We start from the raw sequence: 20,087 nt of genomic DNA on the forward strand, positions 1-20,087 counted from the left end.
AACAATTCTAAAAACTATTTTTTCACATTTTATAAAACAAAGATTTATTTTAAAACCCAAAATATTTCTGACATATTTTACACATTTATAAATATATTTTAAAAATAATTTTTTTACACAATATTTTATTTTTAATCATTCTTCATGATCTTTTTTTTAAAGCAATTCTCAAAAAACATTTGAAAACAACCCAAAAATATTTTTTGAAAACATAAAAATATTTTTGCCATTTTTTATTTTTTGAAGAAAAGAAAACTGTTTTCAAAATTCCTTACCAGACAAGGTCTTAACATAGAGATATTTCCACATTTACAAACAAACAGTGCTAGAGATTACGGTTATTTGGGAGAGTTACAGAACCAACTTTCCATGGAAGCTTGCAATTGGAATCATCAGACTCAACTGTATCCCCACTCCACAACCCAAACTCTTGGATTCCTTCGTTACAAGCATCCAAGCTAATAGAATTGGATTTTCTTCATGTCTGCTGCAAATTCATCCTTCAGATTTGAAGGCAATGTTCAGTATTTGTCCACTGATTATATGAGAAATCACATCTGCAGAATCATAACAATAAGATCAGTGGAAAAGATGTCTACATTTCTGGATTCTTAGTGGGAAAATAGTGTAATGTGTATGTTAAACTTACAGGTCCCCGGGATGAATTGCAAGTTCAAATCGATGCCCAGACGGGAATTTTTCTTGGTTCTTTGAATTGATCATGCTTGTTTTTAACTTCATGCAGCCATTTTTTCAGGAGTAACAGCCATAAGGTCTCTCAATACTTTGCCCATCCACCATACTGAGCCTTGCCCAGAATTGACTCGATGTCACCGGAGTACAAACCTAGACTTTTTGCCACAGCAAAGCCAGCATACATGCCATCAACTGCTGCACTGACAATTCCACCAGCATAGCCTGCTCCTTCTCCAATGGGGTAGAGTCCTCTCAGTGATGTGCTTTCATATGTGTCACTGTTACGAGGAATTTGGATGGGGGAGCTGGTTCTTGTCTGGAAGAAAGATGTTAAGAATAATTCATTTCTACTTCTTGAGACCACTTGTTCAAACAATATGAATTGGATCAGATATAGGACCCAAGATCTAAAGAGATGTTAAAATCTTAAGAAGATGTTACAGAATCTCATTCATGAGAAGTCCAAAATACGTGGGAAATAAGTAAACAGGATACCTCGACTCCATGGAGCAAGGCGTCTTTGGATATAAATCCAGGTAACTGGGAGTTCCAAAGTTCAGCAAAAAACAAGTGTAGTTATTAGAATTCCATACATTCATGACAACTTGAGAGGTAAAAAGGAACGTGAATAAGGAAAACCATAAAACTCGTCTTTAACTAGAAAAGTAAAAGGGGAGGCCACGAATAAGAAAAACCAAACGAAAGGGAATGGAATACCTCTTCATCAAACATTGAGATTGAGTGCTGCAAAGCCTTTGTTATATGTAAGGGGAACAACTCATGGAGATTGGCTGCCTTGACTCCTAACCGATAACTTGATGGTGGTACAGATGTTACTGCAAATATAAGAGCAAGTCATACTAGATGAAATCTTAGGAGTGAAGGCAACCAAGAAACAGAACAGAGTTTTTACCTGACAATTTGTTTTCCATAAAATCTGTGACTGTCTGAACAGGCACCACAAAATTTCCGCCTCCCATCATGGCTGCTCTTCGCTCAAATTCCCTCTAAACAATGACAGTAGAAATTATATAAGCATATTAAACAATGAATGTAGAGAAATACTGCTACAGCTTAGATGGAAATTATGAAGGTTCCAACCAGGCCCAAACATTTTTAGACTGAAAATATAGCTATTTTAAATACCATATATGGTAGAAACAAGGACTGATTTACCATATGGTAAGTTGGTCAAACAGGAAAATTGTGGCCAACTGGAAGGGCAGATGGATTTTACGTTCAGGTATGTAGTTAATTGAGATTTGCAAAAGTGAGAGGAAGGAATCTTACAAGAAACAGAAAGTAATAAATGCAACACACTAAGTAGAACTCAAAAGCAACCTGAAATTCAACCCCTGCAAGGGGTCCATCACAATTCAATGCCCCGAAATCCTTTGATGAGACAGTGGCGACAAGTGCTGCATTTGCCCACCTGGAGGCACGCCGAGAAAATGACATGCCATTGATACAAATTTCTGATGGATTCGTACTAGTGAGAACAACCTGCAAGCACCTTATAAAGTAACTCCATCTGGTAGAATATAGTATGAACACAAACTCAGTAGTAATCATGGGATTTTGACTCTCATCACTCCAATCTTCTGGAGCCTAATCAATCCAACCATATCATTTAACAAGGCATCTCCAGTATAAATTTTAGTTCTGAAGAATCAGAACTGCATCAAATTGGATACACCTTACCACTTGATTGACAATATTCCATAAAAAAATTTCAAGAACAGACCATTAAGATAGTCTCATCAATCCTTTTGGGCTAAAACACACTTCTTCCAGTGCATCAAGAAGCAAGAAAGTCACAGGTACAAGGATGATTTGAATTACTGTTATATCACAGCCTGCAAAACACAATTTTTGCAGTAGGACTATGAAAAGAAAAAATATACCTGTCCGCCAGGACACATGCAGAAGGAATAACAACTACGACTTGTTGCCCCTGAATCAAAGGATGTGTCTCCATCTTCTCCCTGGAGATACTTGACAACCTTGTAATCTGCAACAGGAACTTTTCCACGTCCCTTGTGAACCTCAGCAGCCAAGCTTGAATACTACATGTTCATATAAACAAATATGTTTATATTTTGATTGCCAAAATGTGAAATTGCAATAAATAAATAAATAAATAAATAAATAAAAAGGAATGTAAACAGAAAATTTCAAATAAATCCACCAAATATCACTCAAAATTGACCAAATCACAAAAGATGATGCAATGAGCATAGGAAATCAACGACTTACACAGCCTAGTCGACCTTCAATCAAGTAAGGAAATTCCAAGGAGCAAAAGAACCTCACCAAGTGACTATAAAGAATTCTAGCTTAAACTTTGGCTTCATACAGCTATTCAACTCCAAAATTCCTGCAAGCTATGGTGTTTGTTGAGGTGTTGAACCCACTGTCTTGAAATTTTGGAGGGTGCAGTTAGGTTGTAGAGTATTGCCATATCTTGAGGACACAAGATCCATGCTTCTAGAATTTGACTAAATAGGGCAGTAGACCCACATGAATTGTGAAGCCTCAAACTTCAAATCAACCTGGTAGCCTAAAAATATTGGAATACCATACACTTGGGAATCAAATCTAAACTTAGTCTATATGATGAATTTTTCATGTCATATCGCATGATTTGCATCAAGTTATTTGCAGATATTTTTATGAACAAAACATACCATATTCATTTTTTATGCTTCCTTATTTTCTTGTCAAGGTCTACGTGGCACAGGTTAGGCTCTGGAACTTTTTAACTCATCAAGAAGTTCCCTTCAATTTTGGATTTCAGTATGAGTTTTCGAAACATTGCAAAAGATGCTCCAGGAAACATAAAGTATCTCAGTAACAAGGTTCACTCAATACTAAATCACCTTACATCTTATAAATCAAATTTGAACTATTAGCCACCACATACCATATATTTTCACTAAGCAAAAGAATATCATTATTTTATTTCTAGAAACTTTTTCTATTAAATTTCAAGACTGATTTTTTCTTCTTCTTCCCATATGTTGCAAATAGTCCATACATAAGAAAAATTTGAAAGTTACGGAGAACTAGAATTTGCTCCATGCTTGTTCATGTTTCTATTATGATCAAAGTAATGATTGGATGATACTATATATTGCTAAAAGTTAAGCCAAGGATGACACATATTGAATCATTTTAACTTTTCCAAGTTTTCAGCCATATTTATTGAGATAATTTTGAGCAAGCAACTCCATATTTTTTAAGCTACCTAGCAAATAAGGAGAGTAGATCAACTTGACTTTGACTGTCTCTCAGCCATATCTACGGAGATATAATTGAATGAACATTGAGGTATTGTCTAGACCACCCAGAAAATTTAAGGAGTGAGAAACATGCCTTCTACTGGTTTTCAGTGATATCTGTAGAGATAGAATTGAGTGAGTATATCTGCATGGCCCAAAAATGTAGGGAGTGAATCTTGACTTATAACTGCAACCATATCTACAGAGATACAATTGAATGAGCATCACAGTATTATCTAAGCCACCCAGAAAATGTAGGGACTGAAGAAGACGAGTTCAATCAGATTCCAGCCATATCCACTTGTTATTCAAAATTTCCACACGTTCATTGTTCCACCCAAATATACCACCTTGTCAGACATGTTCCGGGGCCCAATATTGAGAAACTTGGAAACTCCCATGTCATTCACACCTATCCAGTAGTAGCACTTGTTGTGAGTGGAGATGCCACTAACATGCAAGGCTTTTGAAACTAACATGCTTGGCTAGGTTTTCCAAGCATCTGTTTAGGTTATCTTTGCATTAGATGAATGTAGGAAGTGATGTGTTCATTCAAAACGACATTTGATGTTAACTGGTTTGGATGAATTAGGTGTGCGAGACATTACTAATTGGAAGATAGGTGACAAACTCAGGATAGGATTCGGGAAAAAACAGGGTCCAAAGTGGAGTGACTTTTAAGGCTTTTTTTTTTTTTCTATTTTTGCCACAATACTACAAAGTTTACCAGTGCTGGTTATCCCTTGGGTGGGTTCCGGCAATCCCACCCTACAGGCAAATACTACCTTGGTAAGGGGCATTGTTACCATTTTCTCCAGTTCTTTCCTTCTTTCTCTTCATCTAACAAGCTTATGACAGGGCTTTCTTAATAGGCAAATTTATAATATATCCACATTCATACATACATGCATGCATACAACCATAGAGCATGTGTCGGTGTGTGTATAAAGCACCTAGCTTCATACCATTCAAACTAATATCATACCAGAGTGAGGAGAACAAGGGGATAAGCAAAAAAATTCAGCTCCAGTGACCATGCCATCCACAGAGACCTAATTTCAGAAAGGATAAAAATAAAAAATAATAAAGCTATTTTACCCATGGAATCACCCACCTCTGATATACTAGCTTGCCAAATTTCAGCCTCATTGAGATTTGTTTGATATGGTTTTAATCCCCTCCTTTGTATTTCCCAAAAAAAATGTGTTTGATTTGATTTTTCTCTCAAATAATGCTCAGATCAGGGCCTACTTTTCTCTATATTACATCATTTCAAAGCTTCATATCCCTTCCGATTGAGAGAGTGCCATAGGATTTTTATTTTTAAAGACCTGCAATATAGCATGTATTGCATTCTGAAAAATTTTGGAGTCAGAAGCATGATAGAGGCATCCATCATGTGTCTCAAACCTTTTGATGGGAGATAATTCTGCAATTTTTCCTTTTATTCTAGGTGTTACAGGCTGCAAGAGGGCCGTGGATATATAATCAGTGGCTGCATCATATTGTAGATCTTTCTAGAGTTGCCAGTTGTTAATTGGTAAAGGGTAAAGATTGTGGAGCAGAATATTGCCAATGAAAAATAACTTCACATCCAAATTCAAATGCACAGTAAATCTTTTATAAAATCAGCAAATGATCAAATTCTTCAATAAAAGAAACTTATTACACAACCAACCTGTATGCTGTTTATTAGTTCCTGAGGATGCTCAATCCGCAAGCCAACCTGTTTGCCCATGTAATTGTTAAAAACTTTGCAAGCACAAGCATAAGCATAATGTCTAAGTCCACAGAACAACCAATAGTCATCACTAGATTCTATTCAATTATACAGAAAACAGATGTCAAACAAAAGAACATAATAGTGGATCAAATATTCATAATATAACTTTCTAATATAGAAATTGAAGGAATTGCACAACTATTCATAACCAACATTGTATATGCCTACCAAACAAACACGTATGTGCAAGTGTGTGCATCACTACCAAACATCGAACACCTTAGTAACACTAACCCACCCAAATCACCAGTCACCACCAACACCAACTCTTCCAAAGCTGCCAATACTACTGTCAGGTGCACAACATGCCAGGTAGAACTTGCAGTTTTACATAAAAAAATAAAAAATTAAATTAAAAATAAAAAGCTAGCTTTCTATAATATATCTACAGGAATGAAGAAAGAATCTGAAGTGCCACTGGATATTATAAAGAACTCACAGCAAAATCTTTTGGGACCAAATCCATATTATGAGACAGAAGCATCTGGTATGCATCACGTGCAGAATGCCCTACTGCTAAAACAACTGCATCATATCTCAACTTCTGACTATTATGCTCTGATTTTTCTCTTGAATCAGAAACTTCAACTCCCACAACATTAGCATCCTCTACAACCAGATCATCAACTTTAGTCCCAAACCTGATGGTAACCTAGACATGTCAAAACAAGAAAAAAAAAATTAAAATATGCAAACATGAAAATTAGTTCCTAAATGCCATCTATATAAGTGACTCACACCCAAGCTTTCTAGATGTTGTCGAAAGTTGCGGAGTAATGGAATCAGCCTATCTGTTCCCAAATGAGGCTTCCCATCAACCAAGATACTTTCTGGAGCTCCAAAGTGAACTAAAGTTTTCATAACCTAAGACAATAATAAATGTAAATCAAATCATTGAATGGCTAATCAGAAAATTACATAATAGAGAATTAAAACTACAAATGACACATGATGAAACAAGCCAAAATACAATATTTCTAAACACTTCATATTTTTTCCATGCTTGGGTCTGAACCTGCAACTGCACATTAGTTCACAAATCTTAATAACACAGCACTAGGAAAGGTGAAGTACACATGCTGGAGAGCAGAATGCAGAGTATAATTTAATACCATGCGAAACCTATAGGTAAGTAGTTTTTATTAAAAACACTTTTTTTTGTCCCACTAGGACTCAAACCTGAAATCCCCCACTCCAACCCCTTACCACTTGAGCCAGACCTCAAGGGCTGATAGGCAACCAAAATAATCACTCTTGAAAAGAAAATGTATATGACAAAACATTTCAATCCAAGGTTCCTCCCAATCAGATTTTATTTAGTACAGTGATATTGATATCTAAAGCAAAAGCATTGAATCAATTGGATTATCAGTTATATTGCAAGAGCTAAGAGTACAATAGAAGGATCATTCAAATCTTGTTTCCAGGGCATGCTACCTAGGATTATAGCAGGATGTTGAGAAAGCTATAGTTTAGTTTCTGATGCCCATATTTTAGGCATAAAACAATTCTCAAGCTGTAACACAGACAGAACCTCACAACTTCAAGGTGGGGGAGTAATGGGTACAGTGGGCCTCAAGGTTGTCCATCTGGATCAGGAAATTTCCCCTGTGCCTCAGCCCCAGGTAAGCATTTTCTTTTGCTAGATGGTACCAATAATACACCAACAACAACCTACATGTACCAAATAAAATGATAATATGTACCTCAAACCACCATCAATATGCATTCCTTCAGAACACAGACAATAAATAAGGATTTCATTGATTATCCTGTATTATTTTTTATATACTCGAAAATCCCAAGTTTTTAAGCTTCCTGTAGGTAAGATGGACATCTTTAATAATGACATACAATAGGCTACCACAAGAATGGACAAGCTGCAAGCAACCTGGGCAAGTTATGGGCTATGATGGAGAGACAGAATGGTTTCATTGAATTAACCAGCCAAGGTGACTGTTAACTTGAATCTAGTTCTTGTCAACCTCTTCCCAGTACAGGCCTTCCCATTCTTCCAAGGGATAGCATAGGATCAAATAAATAATTTTTCCTATAATAAATAAATAAACAGTAATATAAATTACTTACTGAATATAGACAGAATAAAAAATCAAAACTTATACAAATAAACAACACAAAAGAGTGACTTCTTGACTTTTAAAACTACCATGCCTCAGAGTTTCATCCAAAACTGATATGCACCCACTGAGACACTGAGACACTGAGACACTGAGACATATAGGTCTTGGTAAGGGATGATTCAATACAACCAAACAGTATATGGATCCTTTAAAATTCTAAAGGTTCTTCCAAAACCAATATTGACCAACAACAGCTTATACGTACCTGCAATATGAGGTTGTGCCATCTAGATACAATAGCTCTGAGCCTGGAATTAAACTAAATTAAACTAATGGTTTCAAAAATTTTAAGGCAGCAACTTCTTCATAGATCATTAGGTATGGAAGTACAATCGCTGGTAATTTCTTGAATTTTTTAATTTTGAAATATTGTTTCTGAACAATGTTTAAATGGTTTCACATGATTTTTAACACGAAATACCATGGTCTATTTAGAAGAAAATCCCATCCATGGACTTGCATTTCCCTAAAAAAAATCCAATTCTATGAATTTTTTCCTAATTTCCAAATTTTTGCCTTTTAAAAAATAAATTCAGCAAAAGTATTAAATGGGCATGATCTGAGATGTGTATAGTGAAGAAGACATGGAACAGATTCTATAGGGCATATACTACCCAATGTTATTTTTCCAAATTTTCTAAGGCCTAGAAACACCATTGGACTTATAGCCCTGATTTTTTACCATATAATTATTTTCTATTTTTCAGAAGCTTGTCTCCAATAACAACTTGAAAACAAGAGTGAAACTAGTTCTTTGAACAGTGAAAAATACACATACCACTATAAGTATGAGGAAAGAGTACCTTTGAACACTTGCACACACATAGTATAATCATTAGAACATATCTAATTACACTAATATAAGATCAAAAGAATCGGGGAATGATTCTCACCGCCAGAACACTGCCACTATTCCTTCCAATTCTAGTCACCAACTTTCCATCACTCCAGGTACCTGCACCACCCTGCCATGCATAAGTCCTTAATAATGACTCAGAAGTTGATAGAAAGATAAGAATCAGTACAAGCAGAAGGAAACCTTTTTAATATATTAAGATGATTGATGATAAGTAACTAAGCAATGACCTAATTTAAACAAACAACTGTTTGGAAATTAGTAAAGATTCTTTGTTGTAAAGAATATTGTATAAAATAATTTTCTAGGTTGATATATCATTGTAATATTATATTTCTTCATAGAATAAGGAAAGTTGTTAGAAATATCTCTATAAATATTCTAGGTTATGAGGGGAAAAAGTCATGAAATGGAGATGGGCTTGTAGAGACTATACGAGGTGGATAGAGATGTGAGGAAGAACAAGAGATACCCGGTGGAGCGAAAGGGCTCATGGTAGGGTATGAATATAAGGAGTGGGGAAACATGAGATGTTTCAGGAACCCAATAGTAGTATCTAGTTCTATCCTCTATAATATTCTCCATTGTATAGTGGAATAATTCTCTCTCATCCGTGGAAGGAGGCATGGTTGGCCAAACCACATTAAAATCTTGTATACCGTGTGTGTAATTGTTTTATCTTTGTGTTCTTGATCTAACATTGTTGGAATCAAAACTTCCGTTGGCACAACAACAACTAGGATGTATTTCAGCAACATTGTTAGACATACACATGCTTATAAGCAAAAGCTGCAACTCAGAAAAAAAGTAAATGGCAGTATTCTATATGCATGTCAAACTATATAAATTCCCACACACTAGCAGTATGCAATTACTTTAACTTGCAAAGTTATATAAGCTTAAAAAGTACAAAAACTGCAATGCTGCTTCAACAAATTGCACCAAAAACTTTTTACCAACTGCTGGAATGTGGATATTGAATTAGAAAAAAGAAAAAACAGGCAGTATAAGCGCTAAAGAATGTATGAGGCATACACAAGCCAAATATTGCTCTTTACTTCAGCATCTAAGTTATAGTCATCTAATAACTACACAGGGAGGAGATTTGTGTTGATGTACATAAAACAATCATGGTTGTGAATTTGTACAATGTTCCAACAAACCATGTGTAGCATGTTTTTAATGAGCTTCAGCAAAAAGCATTTCTGTGGCCATGCTTGCACCAGGTACAAATCTTTCATCTGTGGTTCTGAATGATTGATTTTTCCAATCTCTTGTACAATTTTTCATATCGTATGCATGATAAGCATATTGCTGGAAAGGCAGTAACAAACAAAATTTCCTTAGACCTGACTCTCAGTTCTATATATGACTATCAACAGTGGAATTGATATGAGCTAGCACAAGTTCAGTAAAGAAGCTGGAGAGCTTCAGTTGAACTTATTAGAAATGATTCTACTAATAAAAAATATCCATCCCAATAACACCCTTCTAAAAATAGAAACAGAGTATAGATATACATTAATGGCACAAGAAAGTTTTAGTGCCTAGTGTCTCGCTCTAGAAGGGAAAAGAATCTGTGTGTTCCTTTTCAGCTTGGTCCAATTCATTCTTGGAATCATATCCCAACTTCAAATGCCTATTTGTTTTGCAATGAAATTGTCAATTTTCAAAAATATTTAATAATTTAATATCAGAAAAGGAAAATCAGCTAACAGAATTCCAAAGAGATCATATTGGAGAAGGACTATCTCAAAAAGTAACACCCTATATTTTGAATGGGAAGCACAATAAAGTTGGTGTTTGGGTTCATTGCTATATAAAGTATAAACTAGGTGTTCATTTTGAATAAGAAGCACAATAAACTTCAAGTTCTGGATTTCTTTCTCTATAGAGTAGTGGTTCAGCTAACATCCTCTAGTGTTTTCACTTTCAATATAGCAGCTATTTTCATTACTTTATCAAACCACTTCATCCAAAGGAGAAACTTAGCTGCATCCAAATCAGATAAACTAAAGGGTTTTAAATCATTTAAAAAGTGTGGCCTGAAACATAAGCTGGTAAAGAATTGAAGTGGTCTATTGTCCCAAACATTGCCCAAAAGCATAAACCATAGCCCTTCACTTTCAGCTTTAGAAGTATATAGACTAATTAGGGTGAAACAAACAAACCAAACAAACAAGCATTGTTATAAAAGGAATGTAATTTAAAACAAATAGCTGTTAGGTTAAGTGAGAAAAATTCCAAACTGTACAAGGACCAAAACAACACTAAGACAACATTCAAAATATAAAGTGAATCAACATCTTACCTCCCCAAAGCAAAAATTGCTTTCCAATTGTAAAATCCGACGAACCATCAAGGCACCAATATCACGCCCCCTTTGCTCAACTGCTTGACCTCTTTCTATTATAGTAACATCTACACCGAGTTCTGCAAGAACAAGACAAGCAAACAAGCCCGATGGTCCACTACCCACAACAGCAACTTTTGGCCTTCTAGATCCTGGGAAGTCATCTGATCCCTCCTTGTAAATGCTCTCTCCTTTTATTGACTCTGCACTTTTATTGATCTTGTAATCACGTGTTATACTGACCAAATCACCGGAAGAACCACGCATATGCTCTATGTGCTCTATGAGCCCAACTTTAGGCTCCAAACGAGAAATGAAGTCCCATGTACGAGGCTCTAGAGTCAGGAGCTTATGGACATCCATTTCAACCGTATAAACAAATTTGGGCTCCTTCAGCACCTGCAGACATCAGGAGAGCACCCAAATGACCACAGAGATATGTTATGATTTTCATCTTTCAATGGATAAAACAAAATACAACATGAATGGAATCAAGCAGATAGGATAAGGAAAGAAAATACCGAAAGAGATAGCATGGATTACTTTAATAGACTGAATTTTGATTTTAGAGAGATCAATTGTCCAACACTAGAAGAATGAGAAAGGAAGAGAAATTGGAGAAAAAACAAGAAATCAAATAGGATCTTGGGAGATTTTGGATGGAACTTCTATACAGAAGTCCTTTATATTTGGATAGGGAGACAGAGAAAGAGAGAGAGATAGAAAGAGAGAGAGAGAGCATGTATTTCTCCTAAATGCATATAGTTTCTAACCAACAAGTTTTTTTACCCATTCAAGAGTGTTCAAGGGCTTCTTTCCTGCTTTGTTGATAAATAGTGGCACTGGAGTCTCATATTACATAATAGTCCTGCCATGCATGATTGTTATGTCAATTTGTCCAAGTTCTTTGTTTTCAATAATCACCTTTCAATGAGGAGCAATATAAACTTTTGAAATAATATGGACCCCAATTCTCTGTTTCACTAGCATTGCAATTTGCAAGTTAACAAATTCAATGAACAATGTGCTTTCATGTTGAACTTAACTAACAGTGCAACATCCGTAGACTCTGATTTTTGGTTTCTCACGATCTGGTAGCATACTTAAAACACTTTTTTGTGGTATATTTTCTGTTATAAAATCTTCCTTGTTTGGTAATACCACTCTATTAAACCTATTTTTCTACACACATCAACGGACCAGCCTTTAGAACCTTGAGTTCCTATAGAACATATTAACTATACTTTTCATTAAATATGCCTGCAATAAAATTCAAAAATATATTAAAAAAAAAATTTCATTTTTTCCAACAAATTTCAATAGAAATGACATACTATCCCATTTTGCTTTGTTACTTGATTTCATCTAGCAGGATCAAATACAAAGCAACATAACAACTCACCAATAGAAGGACATGGCATGCCATAAAGGAACAATTTTGGAGTACCAAAAAATAGGAGAAGTCACAATAGATAGATAAGTACATCATAAATATTTACACAACAAATCAAGAGACAGGTCACAGGCGGTTTATTTTGCAACTGCATTAGCAAAGCCCAATAAATCTGAAGTTAAGTATGAATGGATAAGAGTGCGTTCGGCAGTGTTTCTACTCAAAGTGCTTTTAGTGGAAATGTTTTATCCGAAAGTGCTTTTAGGAGAATCACCTATCAAGTGTTTATCCAAAAAATGCTAAAAGTGATTTTCCAAAAATATAAGTGATTTTTCAGGTTTTTAAAAGTATCTATTCAATTTTGCCAAATACCTTCTTTCTTTTTTTTTCAAAAATGCTTTTTAAACTAAAAACACTTCATAGAATCACTGCCAAACGGATTCTAATACTCGCTTGTAATACATAACACAATACATATAGAACATAAAAGGAATCAATATGTTATTTTCAGAAACAAACCTTCCTTGCATCAAAAGACTTCCTTACAACCAAGAATGCCTCTGGGGGAAGCATAGAAGCAACCTAGCACAATAAATATAAAATGGTAACTTAGTATACCACCCATCCATATAACAATCTAGAATTAAAAAAATCAAAGATATAACAAATTGAACTAAACCAAGAAATGAAGTGAGCCACAGGAAAAGCATCCAAGCACAAACTACAGTTCCACACAAACTGCCATAAAGATGAAAGAATTGGCTTCACAGCAATGAAAATGAAGGGAAATAAAAGAAGATGAAATTTCGAATATTATCTTTCTCATTTCCTGCCACTAAGGTGGAAAACTAAAAAACCCCAACTCAAAAGCCCACTGCAACCATACGTTTTAGTCAATCCAAATACCAAACCAGCATAAAGAAAATTTCTTTTCTCTCCTTTCATTTCTTCAGTTTTATCTCAGCGTCCAAACAGAGGAAGTCCAAAGGGTTGGGCAGTTCCTTCAAGCAAAAAATCAAATACACCACTAACGTTTCTTTTGATGGATGTTTATAAGCAACCCATAAAAATACACACAAAAAAAAAACCTGTTTGATTTTTCTCACATTTCCAGCAACCACACCAAAAGCAAAAAAAAAAAAAATACACAATTCAAAAAAGGAAAAAAAAAAAAAAAAACTTGGTTTCTTTTCTTTTCCTCAAATTTCTTAGTACCCAAACAGCTCATTACCGGGAATTTGAGAACTTTGGCAATTTCTTGGAGCAAGCCCTCAGAAACGTCAAGAAAATCCTTTCCGGGGTCCAAGTGAAGTGGAACACCAAGCTTGGAAAGCCTCCAAATGCCTTGAAATTTGTCATTGACATGAGTGAGGGCTTTGTGTTTCAGCTTGAGCTTCTTCTTCTCGGATGGGTACCTCTGCTTTCCAGTTCTCTTAGCACACTGGATTTGGAGGGTTTTGGGCTGACAATATAAGGGTCTTTTAGGGTTTAGGAATCTGAATTTTGGGTTAGTATTAGGGTTCGGAGGGCAGTAGGGGAGAGGAAGGAGCTTGGAGGGAATGGACATGGTGGGAACTGTCGACGAGGAGGGGATAATGTTTTTGAATTTTGGAGAGAATTTTTCAGGTATTTTAAGCATAATTATTTAAGTTTATAGAATTATATTTTGATTTATTAAATTATGTAAATAAATCCAACAAAAAAAAAAAAACTTCTAGAAAATCCACTTTGTTCTATTGCTAAAAATGTCTAAATTAAATTTTATGTCCATTAGTAGTGGATTTGCCGTATATGTTTCTAAAATTTTGTTTATTTTTAAAAAATAGTTAATATTAATTAAGTTTTTTTAATTTAAAATAAAAAAAGTTTTAAATTAATTTTTATAAATTTTAAAATTTTTTAAAATTAATATATTTCTAAGGAATATTTGCTATCGAGGAACGAGAAATGAGAAATATGAATATACATCTCATTTCTCCACACTCTCACTTTCATGTTTAAATAAATTATATGAAGACATAAATATAATAAAAAACTATTTTGATAGTAAAAATTAAGAGTCTTATTTGATAATGATTATAAGAAGTGTTTCTATCCCTTTTAATACTTAAAAGTTAAAAAATTTAAAATGTTAAAAAAATTATAATCGTTTTTTAAAATTGTTATTAAATAGACTCTAAATTTTATTTATAAATCGTATTTGAATTTATTAAATAATAATTTATCAAATAAGTAATGTAAGGAATGAACTTTAAAAAAAAAAGTATACATTATATATTTAAAAAAATCATAATATTTAACTAAAAATTATAAAAGAAAAATATTAATATTTTAATAAGCATATACATTTTATTTATGTCTTAAATAATATTACCCTATTTTAAATAATCATAGTAATAAACATTCAAACAAATAAATGTTGGCAAAAAAAATTATTTAAATATCTTATTTAAAATTTTTTACATTATATATAAATGAACAATTAACAAGCATGATCCTTAAAATAAATTTATATTATAAGTAAAAATGATTTTTGATAAATCAATTTAATAATTTAAGTAATAATAATTAACAACATAAAATATTGAAAAGTAACGTATAATGTTGATACTTTCTTGTAAAAATAAAATAAAATAATCCTGAAAAAAAAAAAAAGAAGTGCCAAAATCTGGATTTTTGTGTAATTTAGCCACGTTCAGCCACTAAGTTGTAAGTTGTAAGTTGTAACAAAGTTACAAAACCCTAAATTTGTATGAGCGGCGCCCAAAATTTTTTTGGACCGTTAGATTTCGATCTCACGGCGCAGATTAAAAGCCCTAACTATAAATAATGATCGTCCCCCTGTGCTCTTCATTCATCGAGCCCGTTCTGTAGGTTTTGCCATAGAGGGCTCCTCTCTCTATGGGTTAGGGTTAGGATTGGGTTTCAGAAGTCCTCGACGATAGGTCTGGGTTCAGATTCGTTCTGATTTGTAGTTCTGCATGCGACGGGGGAGTTGAGAGACTCCTTCACATAAACGGAGCAAACCAGTGGCAGTGTTTGCAAATTCCAATGTGAACGTCGCAGAAAAAAGGATCGTTGGCGTAGAGGTTCGAGAGTTCCTCCGCCGGTGAGAGTGTCTCATATTCCATCGCCTTGTGGAGCAGCGTTGCTGCAGTTACCTCTTGGGACTGGCCATGAGACATACATTTCTTTTGCTTTTCTTCTTTTTCTTTAATTTTGATTGGGTTGATGCCTGTGATGAAATCAGTTATCAAAACACCATCTTTCGGGACTGAATGGCTCTTCAAAAGCCTTGCTGATATTCTGCAATTCTGAGGCTACTTCGTTTTAAAATCATACCTTTTTTTTTCATTTTCCAATATGAATTTTCTTCTATTTATCAGATTTTATAATAGGGTTTCATCCTCTGATATTAATCTAAAATTTGTATACTAAGTTACTAACTATAACAAACTCTAATGAAAAACAACAAGAAACAACGCCAAAAGTGTCCAAAAAAAGAACCAAAAACATCATAGAAATTTAAATGAAATTATAATAAACCAAAAAAAAAAAATAGAAAGCCCTAACAAAAAAACAACCCCGAAAAAACCCCTAGTAGTAAATAGTAATTACTATAAACCCTAACAAAAAATAAATGCAAAAAATCATAACTAAAATAGAATCAATATATTGCTTTTTTTTTTTTATTATTTTAAAAAAATCAAAGTGATTTTTGTTTGTTTATTTAATTTTAAATATAATTTAAAACTAAATAATATTTAATACTATTAAGTTTTTTATTTTTATAATATTTTTATTTATATTAAATAAAAAAATCAATATATTATTTTTTTATTTAAAAATTAAAACATTTAATTTTTTTTATTTAATAAAATTTTTATAATAAATACATTCGATAAAAGGTTAAAAAACAAACACATAAAAAAAAAATTATAATAAATGATAAAAAAATGTATTTATAATAAATCATAAATATTTATACAATGCTAAGTTTCAATTCAAATTAGGCGTTCTTATTCAAATTAAATTAATATTTTTATCCACATCTAATAAAAATATATTTAACAATACTTCCTTAATATATCATATGAGATTTGGAATCATAATTTTTTAGAAGTTTAGTTTTTTATTATTATTATAATTAGGTTTTCATAATTGTTCCTACATATATTCCAAAACAATGGAAAGTTATATATGGTAAATTTTACCTAATTACTTTTTTATTGGTGTGGAAAATTTGTTTTTATGTTGAAAATATTGTTTTTTGATTGCTCACAAAAATGATGAAATTTTTTTAAAACCTATAATAAATTAGAGTGAATTTTGATTTTCTTGAAACCTAATTGGGTATTTTCACCTTATTCCGATTATATATATAATTAAATTAAAAATAATTTTTTAAAATTAACATATAAAATAAAAAATCACTGTGCAATAGAATAAGTTATAAAAAATTATAATATTTTATTTATAAAATAAATTTATTTTTAATATGATTACTTCTCATAGACATGAATTAAAGTAGAAAATTTTCAAACCTACCAAGTCTTAAATTTGAATGACACTACTTTTGGGTGTGATATTGATTAGAAACTCTACAAACTTCAACCACCGTTATAAAAACCTCATTTTTGGGAAGTAATCTGAAAAGAGAAAAGGAAGGAGAAATAGATGGGAAGGGAAGGACTTGACCTTTTAAAATTGGCTTTATCCTCTCACTAAAAAGATAAGCAATTGACATCATCATCATCACAATAAACTATACAAAGGAATCCAATTCTCTGCTACAACCTGACCAAACTCTAATAATTTGCTTTGGTTCTACTCTCCTTTTCTGGTGTGTTGAGATCATCCATGGCTTCTGAGCGGAAACCAGAGATCTTTGAACTCAACAATGGGACCATGCAGGTCAAGATCACCAACTATGGTGCCACCATCACTTCCTTGTCTGTACCAGACAAAGATGGTAATTTTTTTCAGTTCTCTTTTGATTGGTTTCTCCTCTCATTTTGCTCTCAGATGTTTTGCTGATGTTTGGGTTCTGGGAATTTGAAGGAAACTTGGCTGATGTTGTTCTTGGGTGCGATTCTCTGGAACCATATCTGGTAAATTCTTTTACTCACTTTTCAAGCGAAACCCATTTGATTTCTCTTATGATTTTGTGATTCCTTGAGAAAATTGATTTTGGGTATGCATACTTTTTTTTTTAATATGGGTCTTATGGGGGAAAGAAGCGATCCAGTTGATATTCTGTTAGGATTTCACTGCTAAAAAGCAAACCCATTTGATTTCTCTTCATGTTTTTTAGATTTCATGAGAAAATTGAATCTGGGTGGATTGAATTTTCCTTTTTCATGGAAAAGAAAAGTGACCCAGTTGATATTTTGTTGGAATTTCACTGTTCTGGTGCAATTTGGCTTGATTTTATCTGTCCTTTTGGGTTATTTCTGTGTGATCAGAAAGGTGATGTGCCCTATTTTGGGTGCATTGTTGGTAGAGTTGCAAATAGAATCAAAGATGGGAAGTTTACTCTCAATGGGATTGAATACCAATTGCCCATCAACAAGCCCCCAAACAGTCTCCACGGTATGGAATTTGTCTGTTCTCTTATATTCTAATGATTTTCTCAATTGCCTTAGGGTTTTGTTTGGATCTCAGGAAAATTGAGGAAAGGAAAGGGAAATACTGAAAACATCTGAACAAAGGACTTTTCATTTTTGCAATGTTCAACATTTTCATCATCATGGTCTCTCCTAATATCCAAATCTTAGAATTCCATGGACTTTGTACAGTTGTTGTGTTGTAATTCATGGTCTTGCTTTTGATGTTTCTGCGTAAAAATTTTTGGGTCTTTTGAAGCTTAATCAGTACTGTTAGATCTATTTGAAAACTTGAAAGTTGCCCTCTAGCACCTTTGCAGGTATTTTACCAATCAGCCTTTTGGTAATGGAAACCGAAATACAAAATAATTTCTGATAAAATTATTGCACACTGAACCATTTGAGCTGGTGATGTTAAATGGTTTTGTGGCCTTGGTTGTTTGTATGGAATTTTCTCCTTATAAACTGTTTTTTTTTTTTTCATTTTTCCCCTTCATTGGGTGTGTTTTTGATAGTTAATAACTTGAATGAACTTATCTCAAACAAAGCCTTATCATAAGTATTTGGGTTTAAATATGTTTTCTGTCATTCCGGTTTTGATTATCAAATTACAAATTCATAGATCAGTTTTGTAAACAAATTTCCCCCAGTTTGGTTGATGAGAAAATGAAGGAAAACAAAAGGTTTTTTTTGGTCCGATTTTTTACCATTTTTTTATAGTGTTGAGCAATAATTGAAAAGATGGAAAATACTTTGAAAACTTTTGCGTTATACAAAGTGTACAATACCTTCACAAAGACTAACCCGGGAAAAATGTTTTTCATATTTGAGTTCCCAAGTAGAATTCTGTTCCTAAAAACAATTGAAAGCTTGCAACTTTTTTTTGAAAACATAGTTATGAAGGCCTTAGGTCTGCTTGTTCAAAATGGGAAGTATGATGCTCATAGTTGAGAATTTCATGACCTGAATGTAGTTATATGTAGAATGAATTCTTATGCAGAAGTTATATATTTTCTTGTCTTTAGGTGGGCACAAGGGCTTTAGCAAGAAGGTCTGGGAGGTGGCTGAAAGGAAAGAAGGCAAAACCCCATCCATCACTTTCAAGTACCATAGTCACGACGGGGAAGAAGGTTCTCTCTCCCTCGATCTCTTCCCCCCACTCTCTCTCTCTCTCTCTCTCTCTCCCCCTCTCTTTTAATTCTTCTGTTACTGTTCTAACAGGTTACCCAGGAGATGTTTCCGTAACTGCAACTTACACTCTTACTTCGAGCACAACAATGAGGCTTGACATGGAAGCTGTGCCTGAGAACAAGCCCACTCCAATCAACTTAGCTCAACACACATACTGGAACTTAGCAGGCCACAGCTCCGGCAACATACTTGACCACTCCATTCAGATATGGGGATCTCATATCACTCCTGTGGATCAGAACACAGTCCCAACCGGTGAAATCACGCCAGTGAAAGCCACCCCATTTGATTTCACGACTGAGAAGAAGATTGGTACCTCAATCCATGAGGTTGGCCTAGGATACGACCACAACTATGCACTCGACTGCGGTGAGGAGAAAGAGGGCTTGAAACATGCTGCAAAGGTGAAGGACCCATCAAGCTCAAGGGTCCTGAACTTGTGGACAACTGCTCCAGGCATGCAGTTCTACACTGCAAACTATGTGAATGGAGTTGCTGGAAAAGATGGAGCTGTTTATGGAAAGCATTCAGGGCTCTGCTTGGAGACACAGGGATACCCAAACGCCATTAACCAGCCAAACTTCCCGTCCATCGTCGTCCAGCCAGGGGAGAAGTATCAACACACCATGTTGTTTGAGTTCTCCGTTGAGTGAAGGAGCAGATATATTTGAGAAAAGTCTGCTCTGTGTTTGGTTTTCAATGGCTGTGAGACCATGGAATCTGAATAACAATAAGCTTAAATAATGAAATGATGAGAAATGAGTTTGGTAACACTCTTTTGGTATCA

At 34.0% G+C, this 20,087-nt stretch overlaps 2 protein-coding genes and 1 non-coding gene across 5 annotated transcripts; 2 read left to right on the plus strand and 1 right to left on the minus strand.

Moving 5' to 3' along the window:
* Positions 1-258: 258 nt before the first annotated feature.
* On the minus strand, positions 259-14,121 carry LOC100249260 (uncharacterized). 3 transcript variants are annotated; one of them, XM_002278786.5, is made up of 14 exons: positions 13,735-14,121; positions 13,023-13,085; positions 11,069-11,509; positions 8,795-8,866; positions 6,499-6,624; positions 6,200-6,412; positions 5,656-5,703; positions 2,601-2,762; positions 2,038-2,199; positions 1,610-1,703; positions 1,414-1,532; positions 1,192-1,236; positions 650-1,012; positions 259-557 (listed from the first exon to the last, which is right to left on the minus strand). In XM_002278786.5, the coding sequence occupies exons 1-13, from the start codon at positions 14,068-14,070 to the stop codon at positions 779-781; spliced, it is 2,115 nt and encodes a 704-aa protein (XP_002278822.2). In that variant the 5' UTR covers positions 14,071-14,121; the 3' UTR covers positions 259-557; positions 650-778. The 3 variants fall into 3 exon arrangements, with proteins under 3 accessions (XP_002278822.2, XP_019082241.1, XP_019082242.1); XM_019226696.2 differs by lacking the exons at positions 6,200-6,412; positions 6,499-6,624; XM_019226697.2 differs by lacking the exons at positions 259-557; positions 650-1,012; positions 1,192-1,236 and having other exon boundaries at positions 1,411-1,510.
* A 1,613-nt stretch (positions 14,122-15,734) lies between these two features.
* On the plus strand, positions 15,735-15,826 carry LOC132253027 (small nucleolar RNA SNORD96 family). Its single transcript, XR_009464808.1, has one exon. It is a non-coding gene; the product is annotated as a small nucleolar RNA SNORD96 family (small nucleolar RNA).
* Positions 15,827-16,186: 360 nt separating this feature from the next.
* LOC100250907 (uncharacterized) lies at positions 16,187-20,073 on the plus strand. The gene is made up of 5 exons (XM_002282598.3): positions 16,187-17,475; positions 17,565-17,614; positions 17,969-18,095; positions 19,135-19,239; positions 19,331-20,073. The coding sequence occupies exons 1-5, from the start codon at positions 17,364-17,366 to the stop codon at positions 19,951-19,953; spliced, it is 1,017 nt and encodes a 338-aa protein (XP_002282634.1). The 5' UTR covers positions 16,187-17,363; the 3' UTR covers positions 19,954-20,073.
* The last annotated feature ends 14 nt before the right edge of the window (positions 20,074-20,087 follow it).

Source organism: Vitis vinifera, chromosome 17, assembly GCF_030704535.1.
Source record: "Vitis vinifera cultivar Pinot Noir 40024 chromosome 17, ASM3070453v1".
Lineage (NCBI taxonomy): Eukaryota > Viridiplantae > Streptophyta > Magnoliopsida > Vitales > Vitaceae > Vitis > Vitis vinifera.